The sequence below is a fragment of the Oncorhynchus mykiss genome, chromosome 19 (genome assembly GCF_013265735.2).
Source record: "Oncorhynchus mykiss isolate Arlee chromosome 19, USDA_OmykA_1.1, whole genome shotgun sequence".
Lineage (NCBI taxonomy): Eukaryota > Metazoa > Chordata > Actinopteri > Salmoniformes > Salmonidae > Oncorhynchus > Oncorhynchus mykiss.
The window spans coordinates 49,393,495-49,413,782 of record NC_048583.1 but is presented as its reverse complement, the minus strand read 5'-3'; the positions used below and the strand labels follow the sequence as shown (position 1 = coordinate 49,413,782).

Here is a 20,288-nt window from a genome sequence, read left to right as displayed (position 1 = left end):
TAGTTATAGTGTATAGTGATGTCCTAGTTATAGGGTATATTGATGTTTTTGTTATAGGGTATAGTGATGTCCTAGTTATAGGGTATATTGATGTTTTTGTTACAGGGTATAGTGATGTCCTAGTTATAGGGTATATTGATGTTTTTGTTATAGGGTATGGTAATGTCCTAGTTATAGGGTATAGTGATTTCTTTGTTATAGGGTATAGTGATGTCATAGTTATAGGGTATGGTAATGTCCTAGTTATAGTGTATAGTAATGTCCTAGTTATAGGGTATAGTGATGTCATAGTTATAGGGTATGGTAATGTCCTAGTTATAGGGTATAGTAATGTCCTAGTTATAGTGTATAGTGATGTCCTAGTTATAGGGTATATTGATGTTTTTGTTATAGGGTATGGTAATGTCCTAGTTATAAGGTATAGTGATTTCTTTGTTATAGGGTATAGTGATGTCAAAGTTATAGGTTATAGTGATGTCATAGTTATAGGGTATAGTGATGTCATAGTTAAATGGTATAGTGATGTCGTAGTTATAGGGTATATTAATGTCTTTGTTATAGGGTATGGTAATGTCATGGTTATAAAGTATAGTGATGTCATAGTTATATGGTATAGTGATGTCGTAGTTATAGGGTATATTAATGTCTTTGTTATAGGGTATGGTAATGTCATGGTTATAAAGTATAGTGATGTCATAGTTATATGGTATAGTGATGTCATAGTTATAGGGTATATTAATGTCTTTGTTATAGGGTATGGTAATGTCATGGTTATAAAGTATAGTGATGTCATAGTTATATGGTATAGTGATGTCATAGTTATAGGGTATATTAATGTCTTTGTTATAGGGTATGGTAATGTCATGGTTATAAAGTATAGTGATGTCATAGTTATATGGTATAGTGATGTCATAGTTATAGGGTATATTAATGTCTTTGTTATAGGGTATGGTAATGTCATAGTTATAGGGTATAGTAATGTCATAGTTATAGGGTATAGTGATGTCTTTGTTATAATGTCATAGTAATGTCACCTCTCTTTCGTATCGTATGAGATCCCCAAAGATTGGAAAGCTGCCGCGGTCATCCCCCTCTTCAAAGGGGGAGACACCTCAGACCCAAACTGTTATAGACCTATATCCATCCTGCCCTTCTTTTCTAAAATATTCTAAATTCAAGTTAAAAAACAGATCACCGACCATTTCGAATCTCACCATACCTTCTCCATTATACAATCTGGTTTCCGAGCTGGTCATGGGTGCACCTCAGCCACGCTCAAGGTCCTAAACGATATCATAACCGCCATCGATGAAGACAGTACTGTGCAGCCATCTTCAACGACCTGGCCAAGGCTTTCGACTTTGTCAATCACCGCATTCTTATCGGCAGACTCAATAGCCTTGGCTTCTCAAATACTGCCTCGCCTGGTTCACCAACTACTTCTCAGATAGAGTTCAGTGTGTCCCGCCCAACTAATATCACTACTCTGGACGGTTCTGACCTAGAATATGTGGACAACTACAAATACCTAGGTGTCTGGCTAGACTGTAAACTCTCCTTCCAGGCTCATTATAAACATCTCTAATCCAAAATGAAATCTAGAATCGGCTTCCTATTTCGCGACAAAGCATCCTTCACTCATGCTGCCAAACATACCCTCGTAAAACTGACTATCCTGCCGATCCTTGACTTTGGCGATGTAATTTACAAAATAGCCCCCAACACTCTACTCATCAAGCTGGATGTAGTCTATCACAGTGCCATCCATTTTATCATCAAAGCCCCATATACTACCCAACACTGCGACCTCTATGCTCTCGTTGGCTGGCCCTCACTTCATATCCATCGCCAAGCCTGCTGGCTCCAGGTCATCTATAAGTCTTTGCTAGGTAAAGCCCCGCCTTATCTCAGCTCACTGGTCACCATAGCAACACCCACCCTTAGCACGCGCTCCAGCAGGTATATTGCACTGGTTATCCCCAAAGCCAACACTTCCTTTCGCCGCCTTTCCTTCCAGTTCTCTGCTGCCAATGACTGGAACGAATTGCACAAATCTGGAGTCTTATATCTCCCTCTCTAACTTTATGCATCAGCTGTCAGAGCAGCTTACTGTACCTGTACACAGCCAATCTGTAAATAGCACACCCAACTACCTCATCACCATATTATTACTTACCCTCTTGCTCTTTTGCTCCCCAGTATATCTCTACTTGCACATCCTCATCTGCATATATATCTCTCCAGTATTAATGCTTAATTGTAATTATTTTCACCTCTGTGGCCTATTTATTGCCTTCCTCCCTACTCTTCTACATTTGCACACACTGTACTACCTCATCCCCATATACATTTTTATTTTGTGTTATTGACTGTATCTTTGTATGTGTTACTCTGTGTTGTTGTTTTTGTCGCACTGCTATGCTTTATCTTGGCCAGGTCTCAGTTGTAAATGAGAACTTGTTCTCAACTGGCCTACCTGGTTAAATAAAGGTGAAATAAAAATAAAATAAATATATAGTTATAGGGTATAGTAATGTCATAGTTATAGGGATGTCATAGTATTTAAATTATATATATTTTTTAATTACCCCTTTTTCTCCCCAATTTTGTAATATCTGATTGGTAGTTACAGTCTTGTCCCATTGCTGAAACTCCCCTATGGACTCTGGAGAGGCGAAGGTAAAGAGCCATGCGTCCTCCGAAACATGACCCTGTTAAGCCGCACTGCTGTTTGACACACTGCTGTGTGTTGGGGGAAACACCGTCCAGCTGGCGGCTGAAATCAGCGCTCAGCCCACCATAAGGAGTCTCTAGAGCACGATGGGACAAGGAAATCCCGTCCGGCCAAACCCTCCCCTAACCCGGACATCACTGGGCCAATTGTACGCCGCTTCATTGGTCTCCTGGTCACGGCCAGCTGTGAAACAGCCTGGGATCGAACCCGGGTCTGTAGTGACGCCTCAAGCACTGCAGTGCCTTAGACTGCTGCGCCACTCAGGAGGACAGAGATGCCATAGTTATAGGGTGTAGTGATGCCCTGGTTATAGGGTATAGTGATGCCCTGGTTATAGGGTACAGTGATGCCCTGGTTATAGGGTACAGTGATGCCCTGGTTATAGGGTACAGTGATGCCCTGGGTATAGGGTATAGTGATGCCCTGGGTATAGGGTATAGTGATGCCCTGGTTATAGGGTATAGTGATGCCCTGGTTATAGGGTGTAGTGATGCCCTGGTTATAGGGTATAGTGATGCCCTGGTTATAGGGTATGGTAATGGCATGGCAATCTCTCCCATATAACTTTTCCTTTCTTCTGTGTAGATGTTGTTCCTGCTCCTAAGAACCTGCGTTTCTCTGAGGTGACCCAGACCAGCTTCAGAGCCGACTGGGACCATGGGGCCCATGACGTGGCCCTTTATCGTATCGGCTGGACTAAGAAAGGAGAAAACAACTTTCAATATGTAAGACAACCATCCAGGTGGTTTGCACTGACATTAGATTTTGATTAACTATGTACAGAATATTGGGTTTAATGTACAGAATTGGATTATTCTTGGTATTCTCAATAAAGTTGTGATTAGGAAGCATTGCCGACATATATTCTATATGCCCTGTTGTGTTGTGTCTCCCAGTCTATAAGCCATGTTGTGTCGTGTCCACCAGTCTATAAGCCCTGTTGTGCTGGGTCTCTCAGTATATGAGCCCTGTTGTGTCGTGTCTCCCAGTCTATAAGCCCTGTTGTGTCGTGTCTCCCAGTCCATAAGCCCTGTTGTGTTGTGTCTACCAGTCTATAAGCCCTGTTGTGTTGTGTCTCCCAGTCCATAAGCCCTGTTGTGTTGTGTCTCCCAGTCCATAAGCCCTGTTGTGTTGTGTCTCCCAGTCCATAAGCCCTGTTGTGTTGTGTCTCCCAGTCTATAAGCCCTGTTGTGTTGTTTCTCCCAGTCCATAAGCTCTGTAGTGTCTCCCAGTCTATATGCCCTGATGTGTCTCCCAGTCTATAAGCCCTGTTGTGTTGAGTCTCCCAGTGTATACGCCCTGTTGTGCTGTGTCTCCCAGACTATAAGCCCTGTTGTGTTTTGTCTCCCAGTCTATAAGCCCTGTTGTGTTGTGTCTCCCAGTCTATAAGCCCTGTTGTGTTGAGTCTCCCAGTGTATACGCCCTGTTGTGTCTCCCAGTCTATAAGCCCTGTTGTGTTGTGTCTCCCAGTCTATAAACCCTGTTGTGTTGTGTCTCCCAGTCTATAAGCCCTGTTGTGTCTCTCAGTCCATAAGCCCTGTTGTGCTGTGTCTCCCAGTCGATAAGCCCTGTTGTGTTGTTTCTCCCAGTCCATAAGCCCTGTTGTGTCTACCAGTCTATAAGCTCTGTTGTGTCGTGTCTCCCAGTCTATAAGCCCTGTTGTGTTGTGTCTCCCAGTCTATAAGCCCTGTTGTGTTTTGTCTCCCAGTCTATAAGCCCTGTTGTGATGTGTCTCCCAGTCTATTAGCCCTGTTGTGTCTCCCAGACTATAAGCTCTGTTGTGTTGTTTCTCCCAGTCCATAAGCCCTGTTGTGTATCCCAGTCTATAAGCCCTGTTGTGTTGTGTCTCCCAGTCTATAAGCCCTATTGTGTTGTGTCTCCCAGTCTATTAGCCCTGTTGTACCTCCCAGTCTATAATCTCTGTTGTGTTGTTTCTCCCAGTCTATAAGCCATGTTGTGTTGTTTCTCCCAGTCCATAAACCCTGTTTTTTCTCCCAGTCTATAAGCCCTGTTGTGTTGTCTCCCAGTCTTTAAGCCCTGTTGTGATGTGTCTCCCAGTCTATAAGCCCTGTTGTGCCTTGTGTCCCAGTCTATAAGCTCTGTTGTGTTGTTTCTCCCAGTCCATAAACCCTGTTGTGTCTCCCAGTCTATAAGCTCTGTTGTGTTGTGTCTCCCAGTCTACAAGCCCTGTTGTGTTGTGTCTCCCAGTCTATTAGCCCTGTTGTGTCTCCCAGACTATAAGCTCTGTTGTGTTGTTTCTCCCAGTCCATTAACCCTGTTTTGTCACCCAGTCTATAAGCCCTGTTGTGTTGTTTCTCCCAGTCCATAAGCCCTGTTGTGTCTACCAGTCTATAAGCTATGTTGTGTCGTGTCTCCCAGTCTATAAGCCCTGTTGTGTTGTGTCTCCCAGTCTATAAGCCCTGTTGTGTTTTGTCTCCCAGTCTATAAGCCCTGTTGTGATGTGTCTCCCAGTCTATTAGCCCTGTTGTGTCTCCCAGACTATAAGCTCTGTTGTGTTGTTTCTCCCAGTCCATAAGCCCTGTTGTGTATCCCAGTCTATAAGCCCTGTTGTGTTGTGTCTCCCAGTCTATAAGCCCTATTGTGTTGTGTCTCCCAGTCTATTAGCCCTGTTGTACCTCCCAGTCTATAATCTCTGTTGTGTTGTTTCTCCCAGTCTATAAGCCATGTTGTGTTGTTTCTCCCAGTCCATAAACCCTGTTTTTTCTCCCAGTCTATAAGCCCTGTTGTGTTGTCTCCCAGTCTTTAAGCCCTGTTGTGATGTGTCTCCCAGTCTATAAGCCCTGTTGTGCCTTGTGTCCCAGTCTATAAGCTCTGTTGTGTTGTTTCTCCCAGTCCATAAACCCTGTTGTGTCTTCCAGTCTATAAGCTCTGTTGTGTTGTGTCTCCCAGTCTATAAGCCCTGTTGTGTTGTGTCTCCCAGTCTATTAGCCCTGTTGTGTCTCCCAGACTATAAGCCCTGTTGTGTTGTGTCTCCCAGTCTATTAGCCCTGTTGTGTCTCCCAGACTATAAGCTCTGTTGTGTTGTGTCTCCCAATCTATAAGCCCTGTTGTGTCTACCAGTCTATAAACTCTGTTGTGTCGTGTCTCCCAGTCTATAAGCCCTGTTGTGTTGTGTCTCCCAGTCTATAAGGCCTGTTGTGTTGTGTCTCCCAGTCTATTAGCCCTGTTGTGTCTCCTAGACTATAAGCTATGTTGTGTTGTTTCTCCCAGTCCATAAACCCTGTTGTGTCTCCCAGTCTATAAGCCCTGTTGTGTTGTGTCTCCCAGTCTATAAGCCCTGTTGTGTTGTGTCTCCCAGTCTATTAGCCCTGTTGTGTCTCCCAGTCTATAATCTCTGTTGTGTTGTTTCTCCCAGTCTATAATCCCCGTTGTGTTGTTTCTCCAAGTCCATAAACCCTGTTTTGTCTCCCAGTCTATAAGCCATGTTGTGTTGTGTCTCCCAGTCGATAAGCCCTGTTGGGTTGTGTCTCCCAGTCTATAAGCCCTGTTGTGCTGTGTCTCCCAGTCTATAAGCCCTGTTGTGTCTCCCAGTCTATAAGCCCTGTTGTGTCTACCAGTCTATAAACTCTGTTGTGTCGTGTCTCCCAGTCTATAAGCCCTGTTGTGCTGTGTCTCCCAGTCTATAAGCCCTGTTGTGTCTCCCAGTCTATAAGCCCTGTTGTGTCTACCAGTCTATAAACTCTGTTGTGTTGTGTCTCCCAGTCTATAAGCCCTGTTGTGATGTGTCTCCCAGTCTATAAGCCCTGTTGTGCCTTGTCTCCCAGTCTATAAGCTCTGTTGTGTTGTTTCTCCCAGTCTATAAGCCCTGTTGTGCTGTTTCTCCCAGTCTATAAGCCCTGTTGTGTCTCCCAGTCCATAAACTCTGTTGTGTTGTGTCTCCCAGTCTATAAGCCCTGTTGTGCTGTGTCTCCCAGTCTATAAGCCCTGTTATGTCTCCCAGTCTATAAGCCCTGTTGTGTCTACCACTCTATAAACTCTGTTGTGTCGTGTCTCCCAGTCTATAAGCCCTGTTGTGCTGTGTCTCCCAGTCTATAAGCCCTGTTGTGCTGTGTCTCCCAGTCTATAAGCCCTGTTGTGTCTACCAGTCTATAAGCTCTGTTGTGTCGTGTCTCCCAGTCTATAAGCCCTGTTGTGTTGTGTCTCCCAGTCTATAAGCCCTGTTGTGTTTTGTCTCCCAGTCTATAAGCCCTGTTGTGATGTGTCTCCCAGTCTATAAGCCCTGTTGTGCCTTGTCTCCCAGTCTATAAGCTCTGTTGTGTTGTTTCTCCCAGTCTATAAGCCCTGTTGTGCTGTTTCTCCCAGTCTATAAGCCCTGTTGTGTCTCCCAGTCCATAAACTCTGTTGTGTTGTGTCTCCCAGTCTATAAGCCCTGTTGTGTTGTGTCTCCCAGTCTATAATCCCTGTTGTGTTGTTTCTCCAAGTCCATAAACCCTGTTTTGTCTCCCAGTCTATAAGCCCTGTTGTGTCTACCAGTCTATAAACTCTGTTGTGTCGTGTCTCCCAGTCTATAAGCCCTGTTGTGCTGTGTTTCCCAGTGTATAAGCCCTGTTGTGCTGTGTCTCCCAGTCTATAAGCCCTGTTGTGTCTACCAGTCTATAATCTCTGTTGTGTCGTGTCTCCCAGTCTATAAGCCCTGTTGTGTTGTGTCTCCCAGTCTATAAGCCCTGTTGTGTTTTGTCTCCCAGTCTATAAGCCATGTTGTGTTGTGTCTCCCAGTCCATAAGCCCTGGTGTGTTGTGTCTCCCAGTCTATAAGCCCTGTTGTGTTGTGTCTCCCAGTCCATAAGCCCTGTTGTGTTGTGTCTCCCAGTCTATAAGCCCTGTTGTGTTGTGTCTCCCAGTCTATAAGCCCTGTTGTGTTGTGCCTCCCAGTCTATAAGCCCCTTTGTGTCTCCAAGTCTATAAGCCCTGGTGTCTCCCAGTCTATAAGCCCTGTTGTGTTGTGCCTCCCAGTCTATAAGCCCTGGTGTGTTGTGTCTCCCAGTCTATAAGCCCTGTTGTGTTGTGTCTCCCAGTCCATAAGCCCTGTTGTGTTGTGTCTCCCAGTCTATAAGCCCTGTTGTGTTGTGTCTCCCAGTCTATAAGCCCTGTTGTGTTGTGCCTCCCAGTCTATAAGCCCCTTTGTGTCTCCAAGTCTATAAGCCCTGGTGTCTCCCAGTCTATAAGCCCTGTTGTGTTGTTTCTCCCAGTCCATAAGCCCTGTTGTGTCTCCCAGACTATAAGCTCTGTTGTGTTGTTTCTCCCAGTCCATAAACCCTGTTGTGTCTCCCAGTCTATAAGCCCTGTTGTGTTGTGTCTCCCAGTCTATTAGCCCGGTTGTGTCTCCCAGTCTATAAGCCCTGTTGTGTCTACCAGTCTATAAGCCCTGTTGTGTTGTGTCTCCCAGTCTATAAGCCCTGTTGTGTTGTGTCTCCCAGTCCATACTGAACAGTGATGAGACCAGTAACGTGTTGGAAAAGCTGCAACCAGACACTATGTATGACGTGTCCGTCACCGCCATCTACCCTGACGAGTCTGAGAGTGAGGACCTGCTGGGCAGCCAGAGAACATGTAAGAGAAGTTAATTATCTAATCTAATGCATTACAATAAATACATATTAGGAGCTATATATTATATATATATTATATTTCTGTTTCCCTCTGCAGTGTCCAAGGTTATTTTCACCCCTGGTAAGTTAATTTGTTGTAATCAAACAGAAATACATACAGCACTCATAGAGATAATAATAATATTTTTATCAAAGTGTCACCATCCAGAAGTTAGGTGATCTGTGTTGATTGGATGTGTGTTTACGTTGGAGTTTATGTTGTTGTTTATGATGTTGTGTTCGTGCCCAGCACCCACAGGGCCTCCCCAGAACCTGCAGGTGTTCAACGCCACCACCATCACTCTGACCGTCAAGTGGGACCACGCCCCTGGTCGTGTCCAGAACTACAAGATCACATACGTCCCCACCGCCGGGGGCAAGACCCAGTCGGTAAAACCAGGACCAGCCAGTAGCCACATGGGTCAGCTTAGGGCATCACAATTCCAAGCTGTTCATAGGGCTAACATCAGTTTTTAATCCTAACCGTCCTCTGGATGATGAAAGGATAAGGAAGGGAGTCCTTGTAGCATGACACAGAGGCACTTTGTTTGTGTGATGGGAAGATAATAGCTCCCACCAGAATGTTCATATGACACAATTTAAAGCTATAACACACAGCAATTGTTGCATTATAATTTCTGAAAATGTACATAATATATCTACCGCTAATAGTGGAAGGTTAATATTTTACAGTATTACTTAACCGCCGTGTTGTGATTGGCTGTCATATTCGCCTATTGATTTCTCCTTCCGGAGCGGCATCTCCACCAGCTTCGTTTTGGTCCACCAGCTTCAAACAGCTGTAAAAATGATATTTTTTGTTATTGAAAATATATTTCAGAGTGATTTAGATGTTACAATGATTCTTGTTTTCTCACATAAACCTAAATTGAGTGAACAATGTAGAATTTCACCAACCAGGAAATGACAGCGAGATTTTCACTAGATAACACAGCCACAAAGTCAGAACAGCTTCCCCAGTTTGACAATAGATAGATGAATATCACAGCCAATCACAACACTGGCGGGTAAGGAATACTGTGAAACACTATCATTCCATTATTAGCACCAGATATAGTATGGACATTTTCTGAAATTACAATGCAAGAATGTAAAAAATATATAAGGCGAGCAATGTCGGGGTCCGGAGTGTATATATATATATATATATATATATATATGTGATGGGATGTATAGACATTATGGACAGTATGTGGATAGAATATGTAGTATATCTGAAGAATACGTAGGATAGAATAGTATATGTACAGCAATAGTTGAAAGGGATGGCCTTGACTTGAATACAGTATATACATACGAAATGGATAAAACATTATGTAAACATTATTAAAGTGACCAGTGTTCCATGTCTATGTACGTAGGGCAGCAGCCTCTAAGGTGCAGGGTTGAGTAATCGGGTGGTAGCCGGTTAGTGACAGTGACTACTGTAAATTCAGGGCAAGATACTGAGTGGAGGCCAACTAGTGATGGCTATTTAACAGTTGGGTGGCCTTGATATAGAATATGTTTTTCAGTCTCTCGGTCCCAGCTTTGAAGCATTTTAGAAACACGTGGTGGTCAGGGACCTTGGCCAGAGCCCCAGGGGAGTTGGGGTTATCAGTGTGGAGAGATGGAGGAGAAGGGGGGGCAGAGATGGAATGTCTGGGCCCAGCAGGGTTGAGGGTGTATGTGTATGTGTGTGTGTGTTTATGTAACAGGACAGGGAGTGTGGTACCAAGGGGGTCGTTGACTGCAGACAGTGTTTACAGAGTCCTTCAAGCTGTCTGGCATCGCTGCTGCTCCACTCTATAGAGCTGGATAGTAGTTTAGACAGAAAGGCTTTTTTCCTCAGGCCAGATGTTTAGGCGCTTAGAGTTTGCATGATGTGGAGGCACACAGAGAGAGATCCAGTAAATGGAAGGAAGCAGTTAGAGAATTTCACTCTCTCATCAGTCTTGTCTGTGAAGTGATAGGCCTACCATATTGGAGTCAAGGGTAGCTAGTGCTATGTGAGTTATTTGTCCATTCAGAGTTTCCATTCCCATGCAGAATGGATGAAATGTTTTCCCTTTTTTAATTAGAGGAGAGAACCCAGTTCTGTTCAGTGGCTGTCCGTCCCTCGGTTGCAGTGATGATATCACACGCTAAACATTGAGGCATTGTTGGAAAGCTGGAAGCTAATGAGCCAAGCTTAGCCAAGTGTTTTTGGTTCATTGACAGATTTTCAACAAGTATGGAGAGCTCAAGTGGCCCCGCTTTGATTCATTTGTGACAAAAAGTCTGCGTAGGAAATGGGAGACACTGATGATACGTTTTCATCAGGCATGCTGTCAGTGGTTAACTTACTCTGTGGAGGACAAGAAAAAAACTAGAAAACTCACACGCACACACACACAGGGTTTACTCAGTCAGCCGTCTCTGTGAGGCGATGCAACGCAACATCGTTCCTTTTAATACAGCATCTCCTTGGTCAAAAACAATGCAGTAAATTCATCAATCATACCTCTTAAAACAACCCATCCCACTGTTAGGGCCAGTAGAGTACAGCTTTACCTTAGATCTTGCTCACTACAATAGCAAAGAGCAAAAATGCTCGATGCATCCTCCACAATTTTTTTTAACAGTCTGGTATTTCTCAACCTGCATTCTTTCCATCAAGTCTCTGACACTGACATAAACTGTCAAGGGAGAGAAGCTGGAGACATCCACATCCAATAAGAAAATACAACTGTTTTTCCCATGTCATCTCTTCTGAGGCCACATTGAATGGACTATTTGACGCATTTGTAATCTGAAGGGAATATTACAAGAATTTAGAGTTGATCCAATAATTGCGAAATGAGTCGACCCTTAGGCCTTGAGTGTGATCATGGACCAGGTGAGCAAAGTGAGGGTCCTTCCGTCTTCTCTCCCAGTCATTTCAATCTGTCTTCATTCCCCAACAGACGCAGATTGGAGGGAAGAAGAACACGGTGCTGCTTCCCAAGCTGACCCCCGACACTCCCTACTCCATCACCGTGTCAGCCATCTACAGCAATGGGGAGAGCAAGGACATCTCTGGCAACGGAAAAACCAGTGAGTGACCTACTGTAACTGTGGCCACGCTAAGGCCTTCATGATTACATCATGTTTCCTTTTGTCCTCTCAGCTTCACCAGGGAACCAGGGCTACATTTGTTACCTAGATGCTGATGTTAAAGATGCCCTAAATACTGTGTTTGTAAAACATAGATTTTACGCCTACCACTTGCCACTTCTGTACCTCTACTTACATTTTAACATCTGTAGCTCATTGTTGTCATTTAACATAGTATGAATCCTAAGACCTCCTTTCTTCTCTCTCTGCAGAGCCTCTGGGTGGAGTGCGGAGGCTCCAGGTCACTGACCCTACCACCAGCACCCTGAATGTCCAATGGGTGGCCGCCGAGGGCAATGTGCGCCAGTACAAGATCTACTATGTGCCCACCGCTGGAGGAGCTGAGGAAGTGGTAGGCTGGGCCACCTCTTACCAATCACTACTGAATCTCACTATGGCATGCATACTCTTTCATTATCACATCTATTATCTAATGCTGCAAAATACAAACACCAATACACTGATACTTCACAGATTCACTCAGACATACTTGCAAAATACTACTCCTTTACCAGACCTTTTCTCTCTCTGTTTAATCGTGTTTTATGACGTTTTTCCAAATTTCATATAGACAGATCACCTCTGTGTAGCTTTGTGACTCAGTCCTGTTGTGTGGTTGAATCTACAGGCCCAGGTGTCTGGTAGCACCACCAACACTGTGCTGAAGAACCTGATGTCTGACACCCTCTACACTGTCACTGTGGTCCCTCTCTACCCCCCTGGAGAGGGCAAACGCATGTCTGAGAACGGCAAGACACGTGAGTCCACGTACAGGTTTACTGGTAGGATGGTTCACATTATCTAGTATAGATGACCTGCCTCAACAACCCTTTTCTCATGGCTATTGTCATGACCTACCATGGTCAATTTAATGAAAGAGCCTGTGTACAATATAAAATGGTTATATTTCTACCATTCTTGGTACAGCATTTCCTGAGGAGAAGATTGTGCAGTGTGCTAAAGGCTACAATATATGATAATGATTTGGGTTTTTGTTTGGTCATTCTTTGAGACCTGGCATTTCTGTAGAGCATGCACTCTCTGGTCAAGTGTGTTGGCTTGCTTACTCCTTCTGCCAGTAAACTCTTGTAATAAGCCCAAAATATGTCCCAGTCTTATTGTAGTGGAATTTTCCTACTAAATTAAGCAAACCCCTTTTATTTCTGGGGGCAATGCCAAAAAGATCTAACATGTTTTTGGTTGTCATCTGTTTACAGCTAAAATGTCCAATGCCATGCTAGATAGTATGATTCACTGTAGACTCTACTATTTATTAGCTGGTTTCCATCCATTTTGAACAGACCATCCCTCTTCCAGTTTCTTCCACAATTATAAGGCTGAGCCTCCACTCAGTATGACTCAGTCTTTAGTGGGATGATTGCACAGGAAGGAATTCCTCTGTGTTGGCAACACTAGTGATGTCTCCAGCCTTAAGGTAATGGGGTCCGTTTATGGGGTGTAATGACTGGTAGTGGTTGTGGTAGCACGGCTGGGGGGATAGCATGACGTGAGTAATTTGCTCCTCCCATGGAAAAAACTGGAGGGAAGAGAATGAATTGAGAGTATTTTTTCACTTTCCATTCATCAGCCTTCTCTAGACTGGCTATGTTTATCAAAAGTCACTTTATGTCATTACTGTTACTGGTACCCTGATTACCCCAAAGCCATAGCCTAATTGTCTTCTGTCTATCCTTAAATCCATCAGAATATACCCCCAGGGACACCGATCAATGATATCTTTCAAGCTTTTGATCTCTGTCAGAATTATAGGACTCTACATATTGCTTCTTCAATTTCAACAAAATCTATGTTTCTTCAAATGTTGCTAATCAAATCTAAATTGGGCTTTAGTCATATTTTATCAATTTGTGATAAAAAAAATATTGATCTTGATGTGGACTATCCATTGATGCTGTGCTTTCAGGGTGAAGCCCAGGACTTTTGTTACTTATTTCTGGCCAATAGTTCTGGTCTCTAAGAAAAGAAGCTCCCCATGTACTTCCCACTCTGTCTTTATGAGGGTACAATGCTGAGTGGTACAAATACTGGAAACATCATACTAGTCAACTAGTATGTATTGTACATAGACCCAGTGAATGCTTTGATGGCTTCAAGGTGAACATTCCCTAGTGTCTGATTCAGCCACCAATAATTTAGTTGGACTCTCTAATACATTTTTTCAGCTGCTGTTCTCTTCCCACCCACCCCCACTCTCTTTTTTCCCCATATCTCCCTTTCTTCCTCTCTCTCTCTCTCTCTCTCTCTCCCACTCCCTCCTCCTCCTCCTCCCTCCATCCCTCTCTCTCCCCACAGTGGAGCGTACCCCCGTGAGGAACATCCAGGTCTTCGGCCCCACCACCAACACCCTGAATGTGCGCTGGGATCCCGCCTCAGGCAAGGTCGTGCAGTACAGGGTCGTCTACGCCCCCCTGAGCGGCGCCAAGCCCTCCGAGTCGGTGAGTCACCACCAGGGAGACCCATAGGGTGTCTGATTAACCCCGCCCCAGGTCGAAGGTCAAATGTTAATGTCCAGTGACTTGGGGTATTTGCAGGGGTGGCCGAGTGGAACACTTCGGTCCATTTACAGATTTCCATCACTACAGCTCTTTGTAAAGGAACAGAACGGAACAACATCAACCTGTTTGTGCTCCACATCGACTGTCTCTCTGGTGGGGGTTCTTATTTAACAGTCTATTCCTGGTTTAAGGCCACATTTTCATGTTCATTAATTAAAACAGGAAGCTGTCTGGGCTTTTTCCCCTCCTTATCTGGCTTGACGGTGCCCACATCTGGAGTTTTAAAGGAGGTCACAAACAACTAATAAACTGCTACTTGACATTGCACAAACAGCCACATCTGTGAGAAGCATTGAGACATTGAGACCCTGTTTTGACTTAACAGGTCTTTGAAGAGTGATGCTGTTCCATTTTATTGATAGCAAGAAGTACTCTCTTTGTTCTTTTAAAGTCACAACATTGTGTTTCTGTGGGAATATTATGATTGACTTGGGCTGGGCTTTTCCAATGCCAGGGCCAGCTTTCCACGTCAGCAGCCATGTGGCCAGTGTCACGATGCACCATCACATTTAACACAGGGAGGTTTGGTGTATGCACTACTATATTAGGAAAGCAGCCTTGTCATATTGGGTTTACTCCTTGAGAAGAACATTTTGCTATTAAACCCTCCAAAGCGATGACCGACGCAAAGGTTCGATGACAGTCGTCAAAAACAGTCCCATCAGAGATAGAGATACACACATTGAACACAAAACAATGGTGTTTGAGGTCAAAGAAAGAGAGGGAAACCAAATGCCAGGTGGGTGGACTCCTGTATATTTTGTACTGTATGTGATACCAGGACAAGGCAGGTAGAGGAGAAGATCAGGGTAGAGGCTGATAACCTTTGATAATGTTAACAAGAGACAGACAAGTGGGGTCTGGTATGGGAGAACACAGACACAGAGATAAGCACCAGTCAGAGAGGAGAGAGCAGAGGAGCCAGGCTGCTGTAAGCAACTGCCAACACATTACGTTAGTTACTCAGTGTGTTATTGTCCTGACTGTCTGGAGGGGCCATACATCATTGACATAAAATTCATACTTGTGTTCCCCCAGTCACTGAGCACTGAGAAGTGTCAACACAAGTGGTTGTTGAGTGAGGTGAGGTGAGAACGAGTTGATAGAGGTGTCACACTGAAACAGCTGTCAGGTTGTCAGACTGGGGGGTCATAGTGAGTGTCAGAGCTGCCAGGACCATGGGACAAACAGCATTACAGCATGATTGTTGTTTTCCCCCTACAGCTGATACACTTTTCAGACAGGACTCTTCTCCCCCATCTGGATGTGTCAGTGTAGGCTAGCCTAATTGATGTAGAATAATGTTGACGGTTACAGCTATCCTTGTTATTACTATTAATGCTTGTCTTCATCATAATTTCTCTAGTTTTGAGAATCAAACGTGTGGGTGCGAGAGTTGTAGTCTGATTGAATCCAACCCACTGTAATGCATGCTGCATGCTGTAGACTGTGATTGGTCTTTCAGTGCTGACCTCTGTGTCTCTATCCCCTCTGGTCAGATCCTGGTTCCTGGGACCTCCACCACCACTCTGCTGGAGCAGCTGGTCCCGGACACGCCTTACAACGTGGGAGTGGTCGCCATCTATGCCAACGGGGAAGGACCGCCAGCTGAAGACAAGGGCACAACACGTAAGATCCAGTATATAATATCTATCATATATAAGATCCTTATTGCCTTTACATGTTTATCCACATCCAAGTACAGTGCCTTGCGAAAGTATTCGGCCCCCTTGAACTTTGCGACCTTTTGCCACATTTCAGGCTTCAAACATAAAGATATAAAACTGTATTTTTTTGTGAAGAATCAACAACAAGTGGGACACAATCATGAAGTGGAACGACATTTATTGGATATTTCAAACCTTTTTAAGAAATCAAAAACTGAAAAATTGGGCGTGCAAAATTATTCAGCCCCTTTACTTTCAGTGCAGCAAACTCTCTCCAGAAGTTCAGTGAGGATCTCTGAATGATCCAATGTTGACCTAAATGACTAATGATGATAAATACAATCCACCTGTGTGTAATCAAGTCTCCGTATAAATGCACCTGCACTGTGATAGTCTCAGAGGTCCGTTAAAAGCGCAGAGAGCATCATGAAGAACAAGGAACACACCAGGCAGGTCCGAGATACTGTTGTGAAGAAGTTTAAAGCTGGATTTGGATACAAAAAGATTTCCCAAGCTTTAAACATCCCAAGGAGCACTGTGCAAGCGATAATATTGAAATGGAAGGAGTATCAGACCACTGCAAATCTACCAAGACCTGGCCATCCCTCTAAACTTTCAGCTCATACAAGGAGAAGACTGATCAGAGATGCAGCCAAGAGGCCCATGATCACTCTGGATGAACTGCAAAGATCTACAGCTGAGGTGGGAGACTCTGTCCATAGGACAACAATCAGTCGTATATTGCACAAATCTGGCCTTTATGGAAGAGTGGCAAGAAGAAAGCCATTTCTTAAAGATATCCATAAAAAGTGTCATTTAAAGTTTGCCACAAGCCACCTGGGAGACACACCAAACATGTGGAAGAAGGTGCTCTGGTCAGATGAAACCAAAATGGAACTTTTTGGCAACAATGCAAAACGTTATGTTTGGCGTAAAAGCAACACAGCTGAACACACCATCCCCACTGTCAAACATGGTGGTGGCAGCATCATGGTTTGGGCCTGCTTTTCTTCAGCAGGGACAGGGAAGATGGTTAAAATTGATGGGAAGATGGATGGAGCCAAATACAGGACCATTCTGGAAGAAAACCTGATGGAGTCTGCAAAAGACCTGAGACTGGGATGGAGATTTGTCTTCCAACAAGACAATGATCCAAAACATAAAGCAAAATCTACAATGGAATGGTTCAAAAATAAACATATCCAGGTGTTAGAATGGCCAAGTCAAAGTCCAGACCTGAATCCAATCGAGAATCTGTGGAAAGAACTGAAAACTGCTGTTCACAAATGCTCTCCATCCAACCTCACTGAGCTCGAGCTGTTTTGCAAGGAGGAATGGGAAAAAATGTCAGTCTCTCGATGTGCAAAACTGATAGAGACATACCCCAAGCGACTTACAGCTGTAATCGCAGCAAAAGGTGGCGCTACAAAGTATTAACTTAAGGGGGCTGAATAATTTTGCACACCCAATTTTTCAGTTTTTGATTTGTTAAAAAAGTTTGAAATATCCAATAAATGTCGTTCCACTTCATGATTGTGTCCCACTTGTTGTTGATTCTTCACAAAAAAATACAGTTTTATATCTTTATGTTTGAAGCCGGAAATGTGGCAAAAGGTCGCAAAATTCAAGGGGGCCGAATACTTTCGCAAGGCACTGTATATGCTTGATATTGTGCTCACTTCTTTATAATCCCTGCAGTTCCCCGCAGTGGCCCTAGGAACATGCGTGTGTATGATGCCACCACCAGCTCTCTGACCGTGGCATGGGAACATGCTGAGGGACCTGTGCAGCAGTATAAGATTACCTACGCCCCCACCACTGGAGACCCCATCGAGGAGCACGTAAGCACCTATATTGCTACTATTTCTGATGATACCCTCATCAAACACCATCTTGATGAGTCTACAGCATGAATTAGAGTGTGGCCCAAGGCGCAATGTGGGGAGGTTGTCAGGATCCTTATTTCTCCTCTGTTTGAAGTACCTGTTGAATAGTATTAATGAACAGTAATACAATGTTTTGCCTGTGTGTCCTGTAGACCATGGTTCCTGGGAACAGAAATACCGTCATCCTGCCCAATCTGGATGCAGACACTCCCTATAAGATCAACGTGCAGGCCATATACCCTGACGGACCAGGGGGAGATATGGATGGAGACGGGCATACAGGTACGCTAGCACATTCTACGCTTGGTCCACTATTCAACATGATAGACAAACAGACGCACAAGGTTCTCCACAAACACAGTTGCTCGCAGACACATACTGTAAGTTACAGTCACACACAGACACATTCACAGTACAGGAGTTTTATAAACTCAGCCAGTGATTATTGTCCTGGATATCAGAAACATGGCTTCAGTTCAGTCTGCCTGTGAATACCAGAAACCTTTGAACTAGCTGTCCTCCAATGTTAGATCTCACACTAGAGCTGCCCAATACGCAATCTAATTTCCTCATTTACACCAAATCAAAGTAAAGTCGTAGCTTGGGACTGCATGGCTGTGATATTAATGTTAAAAATGTTGTAATATGTTTTTAATAGGTTTTGACGGTCTGTATTTTCTTCCCCACAGTTGGCATGCTAGGACCTCAGAATCTGAGAGTGTCAGATGAGTGGTACACTCGCTTCAGGGTGTCCTGGGACGCAGCACCCTCCAGAGTGGTGGGCTACAAACTGGTATACTCACCTGAAGGTCAGATAGCTACTATTTTACTATTCCAGTATACTATTATATTCAGCTGTGAAAGAAGATTCACTTGGCTTACTTAATATACATATCCAGCTATAGAAGAAAGTCACAGATGTGATTGTTATTGACCTGGAGTGTCCCTGTCTGTGTCTGCTGTTATTGACCTGGAGTGTCCCTGTCTGTGCCTCCTGTTATTGACCTGGAGTGTCCCTGTCTGTGCCTACTGTTATTGACCTGAAGTGTCCCTGTCTGTGCCTACTGTTATTGACCTGGAGTGTTCCTGTCTGTGTCTGCTGTTATTGACCTGGAGTGTTCCTGTCTGTGCCTGCTGTTATTGACCTGGAGTGTCCCTGTCTGTGCCTGCTGTTATTGACCTGGAGTTTCCCTGTCTGTGCCTGTTGTTATTGACCTGGAGTGTCCCTGTCTGTGTCTGCTGTTATTGACCTGGAATGTCCCTCTCTGTGTCTGCTGTTATTGACCTGGAATGTCCCTGTCTGTGCCTGCTATTATTGACCTGGAGTGTTCCTGTCTGTGTCTGCTGTTATTGACCTGGAGTGTCCCTGTCTGTGCCTGCTGTTATTGACCTGGAGTGTCCCTGTCTGTGCCTGCTGTTATTGACCTGGAGTGTTCCTGTCTGTGCCTGCTGTTATTGACCTGGAGTGTTCCTGTCTGTGCCTGCTGTTATTGACCTGGAGTGTCCCTGTCTGTGCCTCCTGTTATTGACCTGGAGTGTTCCTGTCTGTGCCTGCTATTATTGACCTGGAGTGTTCCTTTCTGTGCCTGCTGTTATTGACCTGGAGTGTCCCTGTCTGTGTCTGCTGTTATTGACCTGGAGTGTCCCTGTCTGTGTCTGCTGTTATTGACCTGGAGTGTTCCTGTCTGTGCCTTCTGTTATTGACCTGGAGTGTCCCTGTCTGTGCCTGCTGTTATTGACCTGGAGTGTCCCTGTCTGTGCCTGCTGTTATTGACCTGGAGTGTCCCTGTCTGTGTCTGCTGTTATTGACCTGGAATGTCCCTGTCTGTGCCTGCTGTTATTGACCTGGAGTGTCCCTGTCTGTGCCTCATGTTATTGACCTGGAGTGTCCCTGTCTGTACCTGCTGTTATTGACCTGGAGTGTCCCTGTCTGTGCCTGCTGTTATTGACCTGGAGTGTTCCTGTCTGTGCCTGCTGTTATTGACCTGGAGTGTCCCTGTCTGTGCCTCCTGTTATTGACCTGGAGTGTTCCTGTCTGTGCCTGCTGTTATTGACCTGGAGTGTCCCTGTCTGTGTCTGCTGTTATTGACCTGGAGTGTTCCTGTCTGTGCCTTCTGTTATTGACCTGGAGTGTCCCTGTTTGTGCCTGCTGTTATTGACCTGTAGTGTCCCTGTCTGTGACTACTGTTATTGACCTGGAGTGTCCCTGTCTGTGCGTCCTGTTATTGACCTGGAGTGTCCCTGTCTGTGCCTACTGTTATTGACCTGAAGTGTCCCTGTCTGTTGTCTGCTCTTATTGACCTGGAGTGTCCCTGTCGTTGTCTGCTCTTATTGACCTGGAGTGTCCCTGTCTGTGCCTACTGTTATTGACCTGGAGTGTCCCTGTCTGTGCCTCCTGTTATTGACCTGGAGTGTTCCTGTCTGTGCCTGCTGTTATTGACCTGGAGTGTCCCTGTCTGTGTCTGCTGTTATTGACCTGGAGTGTTCCTGTCTGTGCCTTCTGTTATTGACCTGGAGTGTCCCTGTTTGTGCCTGCTGTTATTGACCTGGAGTGTCCCTGTCTGTGCCTACTGTTATTGACCTGGAGTGTCCCTGTCTGTGTCTGCTGTTATTGACCTGGAATGTCCCTGTCTGTGCCTGTTGTTATTGACCTGGAGTGTCCCTGTCTGTGCCTGCTGTTAT

The 20,288-nt window shown here is 44.7% G+C and overlaps 1 protein-coding gene across 3 annotated transcripts in view; it reads left to right on the top strand.

Moving 5' to 3' along the window:
• Positions 1-20,288, top strand: part of LOC110498058 (collagen alpha-1(XII) chain) — an 88,501-nt gene that overhangs the window by 41,625 nt on the left and 26,588 nt on the right. For all 3 annotated transcript variants that reach the window (XM_036954993.1, XM_036954995.1, XM_036954994.1), the window contains 12 exons: positions 3,320-3,459; positions 8,172-8,304; positions 8,401-8,424; positions 8,593-8,732; positions 11,288-11,417; positions 11,690-11,829; positions 12,106-12,235; positions 13,791-13,933; positions 15,553-15,682; positions 17,419-17,561; positions 17,759-17,888; positions 18,296-18,415. In XM_036954993.1, the coding sequence (XP_036810888.1) occupies positions 3,320-3,459; positions 8,172-8,304; positions 8,401-8,424; positions 8,593-8,732; positions 11,288-11,417; positions 11,690-11,829; positions 12,106-12,235; positions 13,791-13,933; positions 15,553-15,682; positions 17,419-17,561; positions 17,759-17,888; positions 18,296-18,415 (1,503 nt within the window). The remainder of the gene's footprint in view (positions 1-3,319; positions 3,460-8,171; positions 8,305-8,400; positions 8,425-8,592; positions 8,733-11,287; positions 11,418-11,689; positions 11,830-12,105; positions 12,236-13,790; positions 13,934-15,552; positions 15,683-17,418; positions 17,562-17,758; positions 17,889-18,295; positions 18,416-20,288) is intronic.